This window comes from Xenopus laevis, chromosome 7S (genome assembly GCF_017654675.1).
Source record: "Xenopus laevis strain J_2021 chromosome 7S, Xenopus_laevis_v10.1, whole genome shotgun sequence".
NCBI lineage: Eukaryota > Metazoa > Chordata > Amphibia > Anura > Pipidae > Xenopus > Xenopus laevis.
Window position 1 is genome coordinate 32,404,846 of NC_054384.1, and position 18,709 is coordinate 32,423,554.

At 37.4% G+C, this 18,709-nt stretch overlaps 1 protein-coding gene across 1 annotated transcript; it reads left to right on the top strand.

The window, feature by feature from the left end:
• Window positions 1-1,231: 1,231 nt before the first annotated feature.
• Window positions 1,232-18,504, top strand: cuedc2.S (CUE domain containing 2 S homeolog; the record flags this gene model as incomplete). Its single annotated transcript, NM_001088775.1, is given in 9 exon segments — window positions 1,232-1,294; window positions 7,521-7,611; window positions 8,597-8,740; window positions 9,888-9,949; window positions 10,996-11,108; window positions 12,039-12,206; window positions 12,628-12,680; window positions 13,141-13,201; window positions 16,363-18,504. Coding segments are annotated over 8 exon segments (822 nt in total). The 3' UTR covers window positions 16,510-18,504.
• Between the last annotated feature and the right edge of the window lie 205 nt (window positions 18,505-18,709).

Here is an 18,709-nt window from a genome sequence, read left to right on the forward strand (position 1 = left end):
TATAAACATATGCATACGGAGGCTCTCATTTAATCCCATAGGGGTTGGCACTTTATATAATAATATATAATACAGAGGAGCTCACACAGTCAGAAAACGAAGAACGGATTGCACACTCGGTTTAGAAAAATCATAAACAAAAGAAGGTTACAAAAAATACAAAGAAGAAAGGGCCTTTTTCTTTTTTCATTATTTATTATTTGTGCCCCTGAGGAAGACCGCTCTGGTCGAAACACTTGGGCTCACCATTTGTTTTTGTATTTTTTGTAACCTTCTTTTTTTGATTAATTAATTTTGTTTATGATTTTTCTAAATCAAGTGTGCAATCCGTTTTTCGTTATATTAGTCCTGGAGACCCACATGGGGAGCCTCCCATGGATTAGCACCTTGTATTTTAAACTTAGGGTGTGCACCTCTCTACTTTGTTTCTCTAGAGCACACACAGTCAGAGCTGTCAAACTCCCCCCCCTCCCAAATTTTTGGGGGAATGATCACATTTTGGCTTTGCCCCTGGTCTCCCGTGATTGGTTTGGAACACACAGAACATTTCAGACGTCAGCAGTGATGCATGTATGCGCAGTGCAGAATCTTTGGCTTCAGGAAAGGTTACACATGCGTGTAACATCATCACTGCCAAAGTCCAAAAAACATTTGACCAAAAAAAAAAGGCAACAGCTCTACACTGTTATTTGGTAAGTTTCCTCGGTACAGCAGCTACAGGTAGCCATGTTCAGCACAAAAATGCACAATCACACACAAAAAGTCACTCTCACAAATACACCTTCCACCTTCCACTCACACAGAAATTTATTCACCATCTCTCCCTCACACAGCACCATGTGACCAGGCTGTGGATCAGTCAGACTGCAGCTGTGAGAGAGACTTGCAGTGTAATCCAGAGTGATATAGAGAATCAAACGTTGCTGACACTGTAAACACCATTATAAGGATCTGAGGCTCTAGTTCCTGCCTTACTTGAAGGGCCCCATGCTCCCCTGTCCATGTCTATGCCACAGAGATCTGAGAGCTAATACAGAATTATGTGTACAAAATAGAACTTTTGCATTTGGGTGAAGCTGCAGCTCAGCTAAAAAGCACGAGCAGGAAATTCCTAAAGCAGTTTGGTTGGTAGGAGCAGAGAGACAGGGGGCGGGACTTGGGTTGTTTTTGCTTACATGTCACTCAAAGCTATGACCATTTCCTGTAGGAGAACAAAAGCTCACACCAGCTCTCATTTCAGACGCAGAGCAAAGAGGATGTCTCTGCAGCTCTGATATAATTACATTTTTAAGAGGTAAAATGCAATTTAAACCATTTTTAAGGGGCACTATACGTATACAGGACGGGGGGCATATAAACTAGGAGATTTGGATGATACAATGTGTCCCCTATAAAGTCATGCACTTTTTATTGGGGTTTGTCAGCTTTCTATGGATGGGACCCAGATTAAACGTAAAATGTTGCTTTGTGAACCCAGATTGGGGGTTAGAATGAATAATTTGCTTTAGTTTAATTATGATTTTTTTTGCATATTTAGCAGTTTCTATAAATTCTTTATGTTCATCAGGACTAACCACAGGTTAAATACTGCAACTTTATTAGCTAACTGAATCAATATTAACTGCATTCCTTTTTTTTTAAAGGGCACACATTGATACCGTTTCTTCCTCTAAAAACTATTAGAGACTGCACTCTGGATGGGGGCAAGCTTCTGGTAGGAGTGGCCATGCTGGAACACACGTGCATATTGAGCTGGTTTACTCAGTCGCCCTTTCTACTGAGCCAATCAGGACACTCTCTCAGTATGCTGTGCTGCATCATGGCCGCACACGTCAGAAATGTGCTCCTAATGCACAGGGCACAATACTTGTTGAGGCATAATTCTTGAAAAAGATACCATTGTTTCTAATCACTCTTTAAACCAGTTCTAGGGAAAAGTTTAATGATAGATGCCCTTTAAGGAAGTATATTTAGTTACATGGGTACTCATTTGTTAGACACCCCCAGTGATTATAAGTGATAGCCTTAGACTCCTGATTGGTGCTTGTCTTCACATAAAAACATGCCTTCCCAGGTTGCTATTCTAATGAGTGCTGTACCACTGTTACCAATTGCCAGGGATCCATTGAGGCTGTGATGTGCATGTGCTGTTCAGATTTTTCAATTCAGTTTTTCACTCACATAAACATGGGCTCTATGCGGGAGAACTGCAAGGGATCCCTAGGGAAAGAAAAAAGGTTGCAGTATGGTGCATCATAGAACAGTGCAGCAAGCCACTGCATTTACGAACCAACAAGAGTACTGTCCCAGGGCAGAGGATAGTTATAATTATGAGGGATTGTCCTGTAATACAAAAATGATATTAATATACAGTATATAATTATAATGCACAAATACCATGAATATCTTGTAAATTATATCCTTATAAACGGTGAGTTCTGATGTCATCAGTGATAAACGATGAGTTCTGATGTCATTTCTGTCATATGACTCGCTGAAATTTGTGTATTATAATAAATAAAGTACCCCCAGTTGCAAAATATGAGGATATTAGAAGTTACCTCGGAGTTCCATGACCTGTATAAAAAAACTCGGCCTTTGGCCTCGTGCTTTTATATGGTCATGGAACTCCTCGGTAACTTAAAATATCCTTATATTTTACAAGAGGGGGTACTTTATTCACTATATAATACCTCAAAATTATTATTGTTTGGCTCATTAAAGGAAGATACTTTCCTGTAAATAAAGTTTAGAATATTATAGACTTATATATCCTAAGCAAGTTTTAAAGTTTTTCTTTTATTTTTATTTCTTAGCTTTTCTGAATTATTTGTCCTTGTCTTCTGCCTCCTCATGAATTTCAAATGGGGGATACTAACCCTGATTGCAGAGCTCCTGCTCTGGAAGGCTACAGTGTTATTGTTTCTTGTTTATCTTTCTATTTAGGGCTCTTCTATTTTTATTCCAGTCTTTCATTTAAAGCACTGCCAGATAGCTGCTGGAAATCAAACAAAAAGCTTAATAATTCAAATACCATACAAAAGATAGTAAATAAACACAATCTACATCATACTAAAAGCTAATATAAAGATAAAGTACTTATTTAAATGTATACTATTACATATATTTAAATACACAGTTTGCTATTAATCACTCCTACCTTTTTTTGGAATTTCTTAATAGGCCTGTGGCACGCAAGGCACTTTTTGGGTGACTTCTTAGGTTAATTCTAAACCCTGAAAATTGCTCTCTACTAATTCTTATTCATGGCTATAGGTATTTGTGTCAAACTACCAACATGGATGATTTTTGCTAATTTCCAGGCAACAATTGTATCAAAATTGCCCTTACTGCCATTTTGACGAGTTCACTATACAGCATTTTCAGCTGGGAAGAAAAAAACTGGTGTGAAAATTCTCAAAGAGAAAACGGTGGTAGACTGCAAATAGCAATGCTATTCTTTATACCTGTTGGCAAGTTAGAGGCACTAGCAGTGTCACAGAACCTTTTCCCTATGTGTCCATGAGTGATACTACCAAGTCTAAGATAAAACAAACACTGTTTTGAATCCAGTGGGGGGCACTGCTTGATGTGGTTCTCCAAGGGATTTATGTGACTCCTTTGCTCCATTTGTGTTTTTTTTTTTCACTATAAAATCCGAATTTTTGGAGGGAGGGTAAAAAATACTCAAATTTTTTGGGATCTATTATACCCAGAGGATGGGAAAAAGTCAGTATATGAAAAAAAATGCATGCACATCTCTGCAGGTTGTTACTATGCAGTAACTAACTCTGCGGTTCATCATTGTTACAATGTTGAAGTTACTTAGGGGCCTATATATTTATAATGATGTGTTGAAAAAAAGGTGACAAAATACACTATAATTAACCAGGAAATGTGAATTATTTTCAGCCATTGTTTACCTCTATGCAAAATTCTGGTGTAAAGTAGCTACAGTATTTGAAAATGCTGTAGGTAAAATATGGCGTTCATCCATTGCTGTGTTTTCCATATTTTTTCCATGTATTTTTTTTCTGCCAGCACTTACTGCTTGATTTTTCCCATTGCATTATGAAAAGTCTGAAGTGCTGTAACATAATGGAGTGAAATAAAACACGATCATGCATTCCCCGTTTATTTTACACAGCTTTTTCCACAGTTTCTCTCCTGTTAATTGTTTTACACAGTATGATAACTAGGCCCCTGAGTGTGCATCTAAAGTTACTGTGTTACAGCTACATCGTATATTCATTTTGCCACATTTCATTAATGCTACTTGTTGCAGCTACTCAGTAAATGGATACTGCCAACTCTTCAGGAGTTTTTATCTACTACAATGTTGCAATTACTCCATACTAATACTGGGTGAATGATTCTGAAATTCATCATAGTTATTATGTTACATATTAATATGGGATGCAGCTCTGCAATTATGTTTACTGACTAAAGTAGCATTGTGTATAACTCCTCTTTAGTTACTATATATATATATATATATATATATATATATATATATATATATATATATATATATATATATATATATATATATATATATATATATATATATATATATATACTGTGTATGTAAGTTTAACATTCTCAAAACTATATTTTTCAATGGTATATACATTGTGCATCTCTACAGCATCATTGTGCATGGTGCTATCGGATTGTTACTCAGCAACACAATGGTGCCTTTTTAAAATGTAATACATTATTACTACTGTTAATATTACAGACTGCTTTTTGCAGCAGATTACTATATTGTGTCAAGTAGTGGTGAGCAAAATTTTGCGGCAGGTTTTGCAGCAAAATAGCTGCCCATAGACTCCAATGGGTGATAAAAAAAAATTGTTGCCCATTGACTTCAATGCATTTGGGGAATTTTTCACCATTTCACGAATTTTTGGCAAAGCTGGTCAGATTCGCCCATCACTAGTCTAGTTCCTTTATGTGGAAAGCGCTGGCTTGCATTATTCTTTATTTATAGGATAAGTAAACCTTTTTAGATTTCAAGATATTATGGGATACATTTACTTCCTTGACTACTTGGTGGTCAGACTGGTTGGAAAGAAACAAATTCATATTAACAGTACATGTATCTTGGAATCTTAAAAAAAAAAATGAATGTACATTGCAAAAGTGCTTAGACTAGCACCCTCATCAACTTATTTTTAAGGTTTACTTATCCTTTAATACTGTACATCTCACTGTATGTTAATACTGTGTATTTTGTTGCAGCTCACCATTGTAACAGTTGTCTTGCTACTACTTAGCAAATCTGTAGTATGTCATTAACTTTGATGCTATTTTTGTTTTGTTGTTATGAAGTATATTAATACTGTGTGTCTGCTGTACATCTTTACTTATGCTATCTTGCTGCTATTCTGTATTTTAATATGTGTATCACAGCTCACCATTATCATAGTGAATATTAATCAGAATATTAATATTGTGGGGATATCTGATGTTCATCATTATTTATAATGCTATTCTATTGCCAGATATTTGCCAAGACTCTAGCACTTCATTCATATAATAATATCTTGATTCTATGATTATAATTTCAATTCCAAATCTATATTATTGTCATTACAATATACTGCAAAATTTTTACAAGCTAATAATGTATTATCTTTCCAGTGTATTAAGTTACAGTTTTTTGACATTACCATATAAATTATAAGCATAACCATGTTTCAAAAAAAGTTGGGACACTGGGTAAAATGTAAATAAATAGAATAGGATTTTATGCAAATAAGCCTTGGTTTGGCTCTGGGGCAAATATTGTTGTCCTATACAAAGTCTTGCGTTTCTTCTCTGTGTTCGTGCTGACAAAAAGATTCCAGATGCCAACACAGAAGAGGAGTTTGCTAGTGGTCGGGGCTAAAATCGCTCGGCAGATTTCAGCAGACTGAGTTTGGCCTTGTCTGGCCCTAGCCTTAACAAATTTGTAACCGTTTGGGAGTTTCGGCCTTGTCTGCCCTTAACACCACTTTGTAACTGTTAAGGAATTTTGTCCTTGTCTGGCCCTAGCCTTAACAACACTTTGTAAACAATTGGGAACTAAGGAGACCTATTGCTGTGATACAGAGTTTCAGCTGCTCGTGGGTCTCCTTTGTTGCATTTTAATTTCATAATGCTCCAAATGTTTTCAATGAGTGACAGGTCAGGACTGCAGGAAGGCCAGTTCAGCAGCTGAGCACTACAGAGCACTGCTGAACATGGTTTTGCATTGTATTGCATCAATAAGCAAGACCTTCCCTGAAAACCTTTTTTCTGGATGGCAGCCTATGTTGCTTCAAGCACTGGACCAGGGTACTTTTGTAGGAGCAGCATGAATTCCACTTATGCTTCCTCTTGTTCTCTTCTGGGCTGGTACATGCACAATATAGTGAAAAACCGAATCTACTGTGCATGCGCCAGCTCAGGGCCATCAAAGAATGAAAAATCTGAAGAAGATTATGGCTCCATGGTATTCCTACAGAAGAACTCCAGGCCAGTGCAGGTTTTAGCAAACGAGCTCTGGCCCAGGGTATCAGGTACATGTTTATAATCACTGGGGGTGCCTACAATTTTACTTTACTTCTTCTTTAACTACTATAGCTACGACTGGCTCCATGTATGGTTTAACTACTGGAGCTTAAGGTACAGTATTTCATTGTAGGAATTGGCGTAGCTTTTATTGTTGTTGCATTGTAGCCTAGTATTGCAGTATATTTATTTGTAGTATGAATTTAGCAGCTGTTATGGCATGCTTACTGATGTTGCAGTATAGAGCCTTTTGTGGCTATAGGCCTGTTATAGTGTTAAATTTAGTGTTGCAGGGTAGCTGTGACTACAGAATTACATATAGCATATATCCTTTGTGTTATGCCTCATACAGAATCTTGTCTTTTACAGTTTCTATAGCTTTTGAGTGCTACACACCAACATTCTGTAATTGTACAGGTGTGGGATCCCTTATCCAGAAACCTGTTATACAGAAAGCTTAACATTATGGGAAGGCCATCTCCCATAGAATCCATTTAAGCAGAAGTTTTAATTTTCTAAATGATATCTTTTATCTCTGTTATAATAAAACAGTTCCTTGTATCTGATGTTAACTAAACTGCATGAATCCATATTGGTGGCAAAACAATCATATTGGGTTTATTTTATGTTTAAATGATTTTTAGTAGACTTAAGTTATGGTGATCCAAATAATGGAAAGATCCCTTCTTAGATCCCTGTAATGTATGATTGAAAAATTGACCAGAAGAAAATGCTGCTATTCTAAACCATTCTGCTTTCTGGCACAAAGTATTTCTCTATCCTGTTTCTTGAACTCCACCTGAGCTTCGCTTTTTGTTTTTATTTTCCCCGTCACTTAGAAAGAACATGCTTGAAAGGCTATATTTACTGCTCCATGGGCTGGTAATTTTTTAGCAGCTGGCTGCTCATCAGTAACTGGTACTTATTTTTGCTGCAGCTAAATATTTTATAAATATTTGCTGTAATTTCTTGTTGCACAACAGAACAGGACGCAAGGAGCATGGCTCTCGAGAAAATCATCCGTGAATCCCTTACAGGCTTCATACAATGTCATATCCCCCATGCTGACCTCAGGTAGGGGCAGTTTTTTGATACTTATCTGCAGCAGTGAATGCGTTAAGTGACATTATTCTCAAAAACATCTTCACTGTCAGTATAATAGCATAATGCTGCAGATTATTGTGATACTTGTTAAACATATTTATTAAGTGCCACCATATTTTGCAGTGCTTTACAATAAGGGGCAGATTTATCAAAATGTAAGTTTAGAGTTTCACAGCATGGCTCTTCAATATAATGTATTTACAGCTTAGGGGTAGATTTATCAAAATGTGAGTTTGGAGCTTAATAAATAAAAACTCACCCAAGTTCTATTCATTCCTATGGGAAATGTATTTATCAATTGGTGAAAGTTAGAACTCACATTTAATAAATACAGTTCTAAAAGAACATGGTGAGTTTTAATTTATTTTATTAAGCTCCAAACTCACATTTTGATAAATCTTCCCGTAAGATGTAAATATATTACATTGAAGAGCCATGCTGTGAAGTTCCTCAACTCTTTTGCTTCCCCTTTAAGTCCCCTTCCTCCTATTTCTAGCTTTCAAATGGGAGTCACTGAAAAATTAATTTTATTATATTTGTTTTATTTATTGTTCATTTAAGGCCTGTCCTGTTAATGTTTCAGTCTCTTTCAAACCATTGTCTGGTTGCAATGGTAAATTGTACCCTGGCAACCAGAGAACTGCTGAAAATGCAAACTAGAAAGCTGCTGAACAAAAAATAAAATAATTTAAAATAATTCAAAGAAATACAGTCTGGTTGCCCTCCATCATCTGATAATATGTGGCCCTTTTATTATCTCTGCATGCCCAATGTCAAGTAAAGGAAACTGGAGAGAATTCCAAGGTGGGTGATGAGACCAGCCATTATTTACAAGAGTGTATTGCTCAGTGCAGTGATTCTGTAAGGTGCCATTCGTTCAATGCTAAGAAATGCAAAGAATAACCAGATTTTGTTACGAACTGATTTTTCTGCATGTGCTTTTCTACTCATTTAGTGCACTGGATGAAGTGTTTTATGCCTATGCCACTGGAGTCTTGGAAGAGCTGGGGTCTCAGAACTCATCAGAAGAAGATTTTGAAATGGAATCTTTTGTAGAAATGCTGGAGGCTTATATTCCAGGATTTTCTGAAATTAGCAGGTAAATTTTCATCAATATGCTGTGATTTTTTTTTCTCAGACATTGAAATTTATATTTAAATATATATTTTTTAATTTACATTTTACATAGATGCAGTGTCTGACTGCCGATTTATTAGCACTAACTGCTAGGGATGTGCAGAGGTGCTTTCAGACTGCCATTCAGTCAAGTGATTGGTGGGTGACTGAGCACTTTTTGCTCTGTTTGGGTGACATTTAGGGGGATTCTTAGAACTAAACTGTTATATAGAGCATATACCTTCTACTGTAAGTCATAAATAGGGGTGCACCGAATCCACTATTTTGGATTTGGCCGATCCCCCGAATCCTTTGCAAAAGATTCGGCCGAATACCGAACCGAATCCTAATTTGCATATGCAAATTAGGGGTGGGAAGGGGAAAACCGTTTTTACTTCCTTGTTTTGTGACAAAAAGTCACGCGAGTTCCCTCCCCACCCCTAATTTGCATATGCAAATTTGGTTCGGCCGGATCTGAATCTTGTTGAAAAAGGCCGAATCCTGGCCAAATCCCGAACCGAATCCTGGATTCGGTGCATCCCTAGTTATAAAGCATTAGAAGGCACTGAGGATGCTTTTATAATGTCAGGAAAGGGCGTTTTCTCCTCTGGAGAAATGCAGATTCGCTTCCTCATGCAAAAGTATGCATTTTTGCACCAAGATTCATCCCATCTGTGCACTAACAAGTAGATTTAGTGACTGTCCATGGCAATGATGTCAGGGCGGAGGAAAGCGGATCAATGTTTTCTCCCCCAGGGAGATAGCACTGGAGGACTAAACACCTCATCTGATGGTAACTTTCTAAATATAGAAAAATAGGAACACAAGCATTCTCAACCCAAAGCTTCTAGCACAAAAACATCACATCTTTTTATTCATTTAGGGGAGATCCAGCATCCATGTTCTAGAAGCATTGGTATATTTGCTAATTTTTTGCAGTTGAGCCAACACTGTGAACCTCCTTACAAATTTTTATTTTCAGACTTTTTTTTTTAATAAGAAGGGATTAATATTGTAATTGCTGACTTTCTAAAAAGACTTTTACATTTTAGAAGGGCATTGCCTTAGTAATCAAAATTCATATTTTTCCTTCTGTTACCATCTTGACAAAATTCTTACTATATTTGCAGTGGGAAAGTATACGATATGTTGTTTGAACTCTCGAGGAGGTTGAGTGAAGCACGTGGCAAAGGTAGGTTTGTGTATTTTACAATTACAAGTAAAATACAAACTGTTTGTAAGAGACAGTGAGAGTGAGACTATTTAGCCAAATTACCCATGCAGACTCCAACTACTGGATGTGTAGTAAATTAACCAAACTTACTTTATTTGCTGATTCTTATGAAGAAGCAGTGCTAAAAAGAACAGGAATATAGAACTCATTCTCAGAACAGCTAGCGTTAATGGAAACCACACCAACCGAAATGAAGCACATTCAGTTGTGCTCCCTGGAATAAAAAAGTAGATTCAGTATAACTACTACTACCACTACGGTGATCATTAGCTGACCTTTATTCGTGAATGGCAGTTGGTGTGGCTTAAGGTGCCATACGCTATAAGATATGCTCGTTTGGCATGGTTGTCAAATGACTGGATATTTCCCCCTTATATGCTCACCAAAAGTTCGGGTGATATTGGGTTAATCTGATAGTTCGGCCCTACAGCCAAATGATCTGATAACAGTGACAGGCATACTAGTTTACGGGTTGAGGACCGCATCAACTAGCCGATGTGGTCCTCGATCGGGAAAATCAAACCTTCCTGATCGAGATCTGCCCGACTTTTGGTTAGCTATTCGTCTGGGAGGCCCATCAGAGGGCCCCATACACTGGCAGATAAAACAAATTATTCTAAAGGACACGAATTAGCATCTTAAATCTGCCGTTGTACAGCCACCTTTACCTGTGTCAGTTAGTTTTTCCTGTGGCTCAGTGTAGGTGTATTTTTACTAATCTGTCAGTATGTGTTGCCTTTACTCTCTTTATTCTCTTTGACGTTTGATGTTTTCTCATTTTTGGGTATATAAAGTAGCTAATGATGTGTGACCTGGAAAGGAAGAAACTGGAGGTATAGATTTGACAATTTTATTCAGTAAAAACTAAGGAAGCAGTCAGTTGTCCTTGAATTTGAAGCCTGATAACATATTTTTAAGGGGGGCAAGCATAAACACTGATATATTATCACATAGAAGAAAAATTACAGATTTGGTTAATACTATGTTTTTTTTTCCCCCCCAAGAAAATGTTTCTTCTAAACCTACTGCTGAAGTTTCATTTATGACACCTACATCTTCCAGCACGGAATCCAGCAAAAAAATTGAAACAGAACCATTAGAAGGAGCAGTGGCACAGGTACTGAGTAAAATAAGTGTGATTATTCCAGTATGCAGACTCGCTAGCACCATATACCTATGTATGATATAGTGATGCATCGAATCCACTATTTTGGATTTGGCCGAACCCCCGAATACTTTGCGAAAGATTCGGCTGAATACCAAACTGAATCCTAATTTGAATATGCAAATTAGGGATGGGAAGGGGAAAACATTTTTTGCTTCCTTGTTTTGTGACAAAAAGTCACGTGATTTCGCTCCCCATCCCTAGTTTGCATATGCAAATTAGGATTTGAATTCGGTTTGGTCAGGCAGAAGGATTCGCCCGAATCCTGCTGAAAAAGGCAGAATTCTGGCCAAATCCCAAACCGTGCATCCCTAATATGATATCATGGTACCCGTATATAGCAAAGCGTTGTGTGTTACTCTAGTCTTTGCTGCAGCATGGCTTGTACCATGCCCATCCATTATTATCCTCACTATCCAAAATATATCCACTGGAAATCAAAGCCTTATCCAAACAATAGTTAAACTATGTGAGTGAGTATAATATTTTGTAACAGGTTTCAGCCAATTTTGGGACTTTTGAATGTGTCTAGGGCTTTTGGTCAAGTAATAATTCAGAATAATGCAGAATATGTAGGACTTCATAAATGTGTGCTAATTAATGTCGCCAATGAACAATCAGTAATGTTGCTCTTGTAATTTATGGCAAAAGTCTGCTGAAGACAGCAGTATGACTGCTTTAATAAATGTAGCAAAGGGACGTTTTTGTACAAAGCTGTTATCTTTTATTCAGGGTTTAAGAGATATAATACCCCATTCATATAAGAAATATATTTTCTTAGTAAAACAGTGTTTGTAACATTTGCAGGTACAGTACAGCAGCTATAGTTAGACATTTATTATCCATGGCATGATGTCACATAGTACTCATTTTCTTCTCAAGGAAAAAGATGATGCTAAAAACGGCATTGATCTGCTCCTGGAAATCTTCCCATCATGCACTGTAAGCCAAGCTCAGACAGCCCTATCTATGGCAAAGGGGGACTTGGAAGATGCAGTACAGATTATTGTGGATGGAAAGGTGATTGCTGACAATCATTCTGGATCAAAGGTAAGTATCAATGTAATTGTACCATTGAATAGGGGGAATTAACGTGACTGGCTGTAAAATTATAACATGCTGATGTTTCATGTTTGTAATTGGCTTGCTTCCTAATGTAAAGACATATCCTACTGTAGGGACATAACACACATCAAATTTCCAAATCTAAATGAGTTTCTTGTGACCAGGCCAATAACATTTTGCACATTCATAAAACTTTGGAAGTATCTGTTCTCATTGCAAAGAAGTTAATATTCCCTTGGCATAATGGGATTAATACATGTCATTAAGACTTTGATCAGTTTTGTACAGTCATACAGTGTGAGAGGAATATGTTACTGAACTCAGCTAAAATCTGTTTGGTTTTATTGTTTAAAGTCTGTATAATCTGATTTCCTAAAATATTTATTAGGTTTTCAAATAATTTCAGGATTTGCAAGGAGCTCCAAAAACAGATGATCTAAAAGACTTTATTTTACAAAAGTAAGAATTAACATGCTTTATATTTTCCATACTGTATTCGTTTACAAATATTTTGAAGGATTACAGAATGTAACACATAAACCTGAAAGTAGATATGAGAGTAGAGATGCTCTGCTAAATAATACAGGATGGTGATATGTTTGCAGGGGCTAGCATCCAGCACCTAATATGTTAAACCAATCAGTAATTTAAAAAAAATTCTATATACAGCTATTGGGTTTCATACTGGGGTGCATGGGATTTTAAACTCCTTGAACAGTTTTATTATTTTTGTTGGAGTAATAGGAAAGATGAGTATGATTGTTTATCTTGCTTGAGCAGAACCAGCACAGTTAAATGAAAGATTACAAGACAAAAATGGCTAGAAATATGTATCTATATATCTCATGTGAAGTACAGTTTCCAGCAGTGCACTACAGATCCATTATATTAGGCTGAAAAAAATCTTCTCCTATTTAAGATACATGCTGGTGGACACAGAAGATGACAAAAAAACCTACAGACCTGTTGCACCAAAAGAGGTGAGCTATTGCTTCTAACAAGATTTTCTCTTTTAGATTGTAAGCTTTTAGGCAGGCCCCTCGTTATCCCTTGTGCTGGTTATTGTATGTTTTGTATGTATTATTGTTTAATGTATATACCCATTTATTGTACATATGTTGGTGTTATATAAATACATGTTAAAGGAGTTGTTTACCTTTGAATTAACTTTTAGTATGATGTAAAGAGGGATATTTTGTGACAATTTGCAATTGGTTTCCATTTTTAATTATGTAGTTTTTTGAGTTATTTAGCTTTTTATTCAGCAGCTCTCCAGTTTGGTTGCTAAGGCCCACATGACCCTAGCAACCATGCACTGATTTGAATAAGCACCTGGAATATGAATAGGAGCGGCCTGAATAGAAAGATGATTAATAAAAAGTAACTACATTTGTAGCCTTACAGAGCATTTGTTTTTTAGATGGGGTCAGTGGCCCTCATTTGAAAGCTGGAAAGAATTAGAAGAAAAAGGCAAATCATTAAAAAAAAATAATAAAGACCAATTGAAAAGTTGCTTAGAATAAGCCACTGTATAACATACTAAAAGTTAACTTAAAGGTGAATTATCATAATAATAATAAATTGTGACTAAGGTATGGATGCCACAAACAGCCTTCGGTCTAACTAAATGTTTCTCTAGGTTAATTTATTTAGGACTAAATAGTAAAGTCTGGTTTGTGGCATTAACTAGCTATAACCCTTACTAATTCGGGAGTCAGGTTTTTACTGAAAAATGAAAAGAAAAATGTCTAAATTGGACTTCATGTAATCATCCAAGTATACAGTACATTTATGCAGGTCAGCGGCAATACAGGGCATTATGCAGACCAGTAAAAAAAAAACTAATACATGTGCAACGACTCTAAGAGAGATGAGATGTTTATATGGTTAAATCCAAGGGGTACCCCTCTTTGCCTTCACTGGTGAATGGAAGGGGCATAAGGTAGGCTGTGCTAGCAGGCAACTACAGGAAGCTGCTGATTAGAGAGGATCCACTGCTTTGTGATTCACTAAAATGCGCAGGTGGAGAGAAGCATTTCAAACGCAATATATTTGTCCTTAGGTCCAGCACCAGTGGCGTAACTAGATTTTGGGGTGGCCCCCTGCAGACAAACATGGGGGTCCCCTTCTACCTTGGAGAACTAATGAAGCACATGCATAACATTTTAAAAAAAAAATACCAGACTTGCCAGTAAGACCACTGCAAATATGTCCAATGATCACTCCATTAACTGCAGACTTGCCAGTAAAATGACTGCAGAAATGGCCTCTGGGCACTGCATTGATAGATTGAAAGCATTACCTTACCAAGCTGAATACCACACTTGACCAGGGCTGTATTTAGAGTAAGGGCACATTTTGCATCAGTTGCTTCCTGCGGCTGGACAATTTTGGCCTGAGTGCGGTCACCTGATCATAGCTGGTTTACCCATTACTCTTTAAGTAAGGTCGCCAGATCATGTGAGAAGTTCTTTACTGATTTCATTCAGTTTAAATGCAATCCGTTAGAAAACCCAGCAAAGTGCCTCTAATAAGTGTTCCAGATTTGTTGTTATTTGGTCACTTTACTTTAAAATTGTTTTAAAGGAGATGAATTAGAGCTCACTCAAATAACTGATTCCAGTACAAACAAAATCTAACAAAATAACTTCCTTTTGCACAAATACTGCATGTAGAGAGACATGATGTCTGGTGATTTTAATAGAGTGAGCTCTAATATATCTGCTAGGAAAGGAAGCCCCCTATAAGAGATATTGGATCTATATTGGATCTAACTGTCACTGACACCCAACTCCTGCATGAATAGAGAATGGAGAGAAATATGCTGAGAGGGTGATAGTGAAGATAAACTTGATTATTTCAGAAACAGTACAGAACTTTCATTTGATTGTATTTAGAAAACTTCTTATTTCAGTATACTAAAGCTTATATTAAATTTAAATTTTTGAGATAGTTCCGCTTTTACCTTGACGGCCATTAACTAGATGAGTTTATTGTTAGACTATTAAAGTATAATCATATATGGCCCTTGAGACCCCTATTCATTTTTTATTTTGTTTAGCAAGGATATTGTTTTCGAAGTATACATTTGTTCAGTATAATATGCCAATCTGAAGACATACTCTAAAAACAATTTGTGCACAGGGCCGCCATCAGGGGGGCACTGAGGGGACAATCGTCCCAGGCTTGGTTCCTTTAAGTGTTAAGGGGGCCCAGGGTGTGCTGTGTTTCCTAGATTAGCTGGGCCCCCTTGAGTTTCCTAAGTAGGAGCCAAAGTCAATGAATGAAGCCGAAATAGGCAAGAAAACTTGAAAGGTAAGTTCCACTGAATGCCAATGGTCTTTTTTTTTTTTTTTTTTTTTAAACTCATGGCTGCCAACGTTTTTTTTTTTTTTTTTAATTTATGGGGGCTACCAATGTTTTTTTTTTTTTTTTTCTTTAATTGTAGGAGTCCAGAAAATATTGTTGTATGGGGCCCCACAGATTATGCTGACAGCCCTGTTTGTGCAATTCACACATTTAGGGCAGAGACTCACGCGGGAATTTGGGGATATTAGTCGTCCGGCGACAAATCTCCTCCTCTTCTTCGGTGCGACTAATCTCCCTGAACTGCCTTCCCGCCACTCAGTGCCATCCCGCTGGCAATTTTCATTCTAGCTGACGGGAAGGTAGGGAAGGCAGGGAGATTTGTCACCGGGCGAAAAATCTCCCCGAATTGCCGCGTGTGTGTCTGCCCTTATAAGTAAAATAATATTGATCCCTTTCTTTGGGATGAACCCAGTGCTTTTTTAATGGAGTCACAGTAGGTGTAAAGCATCTTATTATAGTCACGTGTCACTGTGATTGATATACAGCACTCTTTATCAAGATTAGTCAGACCAGCACCTGTCACTCATGCTGAATAGAATCCTCCTCTATCTGTAACAGAGCAATAACTACAGTGACCTTTCTCTCTGCTGGTACAGAAATGGGTTTGTTTAAGATGACTCACCCAAAAAATTTAAAATCTACGGGTCTGTCATCCAAGTCCTCAGCAGCGGGCACCGTAGGTATTACAGTCTATGGCAGGGATTTGAAAACACAAACTAAAGCTGTTTGTCTAGGTAATTTCTAACTGTCTCTTTGTTTTACTGTTCCCCAGGCTCCCAAGAAAATGATTCGGTACATTGATAATCAAGTGGTTAGTACAAAGGGGGAGCGCTACAAAGATATAAAGAAGCCTGAAAGTGAGGAGATGAAGAAAACCTATATAAATCTCAAGCCAGCTAGAAAATACAAGTTTCATTGACTGGTTTTGAGCCGGTACATCTTTGCTACAGTACTGTGACTGGGGGGGACTGCGTTACATTTACTTACTGGAAAAATGACTTACACATGTGGACTTGTTGAAACTGAATGGCTTGCTAATTTTATCATTGTTGCATTTCTTTAGTACCCTGGGACTGAAATTCCCAGTTCAGCAATTACTGGCATGATCAGGTGAGCTGCTACTGACTTCACAGCGGTACTAATGAGTCCACCCCTGCTCACTGCAGAGCTCTTGGGCCTAGAACTGAAATTCAACAGGACTGTCAAATGTAGAGTAATCTGCCACATTGGTACCAGACTGTATTTTGTATGTATAAACGATATGGTGCTACTGTATAAAAAGTGTGTGCACCAGAGGTTTGAGACCTTTATTTTACACTGAGTGGACTTGGCAAAGTCCTTTGAACAAAAAGCCTCTCTGTAGAACTTCCTTAGAAACTGGCTGATAGTAAAACTGTAAAATAATTTCTTATGCAATTGTATTAATTATGGCAGTTCCTGTGTTTTGCTACACTGGCTCCTCTCCTTGTTTATAACAATCATTTACACAGCCAACACTGATTTGCACTGGGAAATTTTCTGTGTTGCCTTTTAAATCCACCAGGGTTAATATTGGCAGAAATGAGTGGCAGCATATAAAAATGGCTGTTGCTTTTCTCTGCAGTTGCTTCATAATGGGCTGGACTCGTATCACAGATTATAGTGATGCAGGCTAAAATGCTTGCAGATTTATAGATAACTGCTATATCTTCTGCATTTTCACCATTCTTCACTAGATGCTCTGAGCAGATCAATGTCCTCAACTCTTCTGTAAGGGTACAATGTCACATGACCAGTGGAGAAAACTGCAGTCTGCCTTGATGCACAGTATTTTGAGGAAGCACAAGCATGGTTTCTGTCTGTCAGTGCTCACATGAGGCAAATCCCTGACTGCGGATTTTCAGGGCAAAATCCTCCCTTAGTTTACTCAGACAAGAGGATGCTGTTCCAATAGGGAGAAATCCATAGGTTGACTAGGGCATTATCAGAGTGACCTTATTACTACTTGTTTATAAGTTTTTACATATACTATGTGTAAGATTATGTGATAAAAGTACAGCTGAATATCATGACCTGTCATTTTGTTATACATCTGTGAATTCTTAAGCAATACATAGTTCGGATGTGTGATGCAAACAAAAATCCATCTGTATATAAAAAATGAATACCTTTACTTTTAAATGGATACGTGTACAGTTTTTTCTCTTAAAACCACTTTTGCCTCCAGCCATACCTACTCACTTCCCCCACCCTGCAAACTCCATCTTCCTTTTCTTTCCTTATGCAGCCATCTCAAGCGATAGTCTTAGTGTGGGACAGTATGTCCCTGAACATTGCATGGCTTTGCCAGGAAAAAGATTTTGCTCTAACATGTGCCTCCTGCCTATCTGATCCATTTACTGGCCTTAACCAGCGTGTAAAGCTAAAAATGTTACTGCCCCCATAGTCGGCACATCTGATGAGTGAGTACAACCTCAGTCCTTTGTCTCCAATGGCACTGAAACATCATTTCAACAGCTGGATTGTCATTTAAACAATTGAATATTAATTGTGAATAAACGGATATTACAGGTGCCCGCAGCATTTTCTAAACCTGTTACTTGGTGTTACTACTTTTCAAAACATAAAGGTAACTAGAGGACATCGTTTTTTGCTAAAAGTTCTGTTTTTGTAAGTTATTGTTACTTGAAGTTCCATAACCTGATTTTCTCTGTCCCTTCTCAACCTGTCAGGTACAGCTTCTAATGCTAACGGACTACTGCTGCACAAATATGGCAGACCCCTCATAGAGGAACATGGGGGATCAGATGGGCAATGTAAAACCTATTGCAAAATTATAAATAGCATGCATAAACAATCTTATGAAAGTTGTAAAAATAAGTTTTAATTTCTGGTGTCCGTATTTTTTTAAGCTATTTCTCTTTTGTACATATTATACCTATATCGCTGCTTTTAATTGGTGCATGCATCTCTTACAGTTTGTGTTTGACATTATAATTGCACACCACGCAGATTGTAACAGTCTTGCTTTCAATTAGGGATGCACTGAATCCACTATTTTGGATTCAGCCGAACCCCTGAATCCTTCACCAAAGATTCGGCCAAATCCTGAACCGAATCCTAATTTGCATATGCAAATT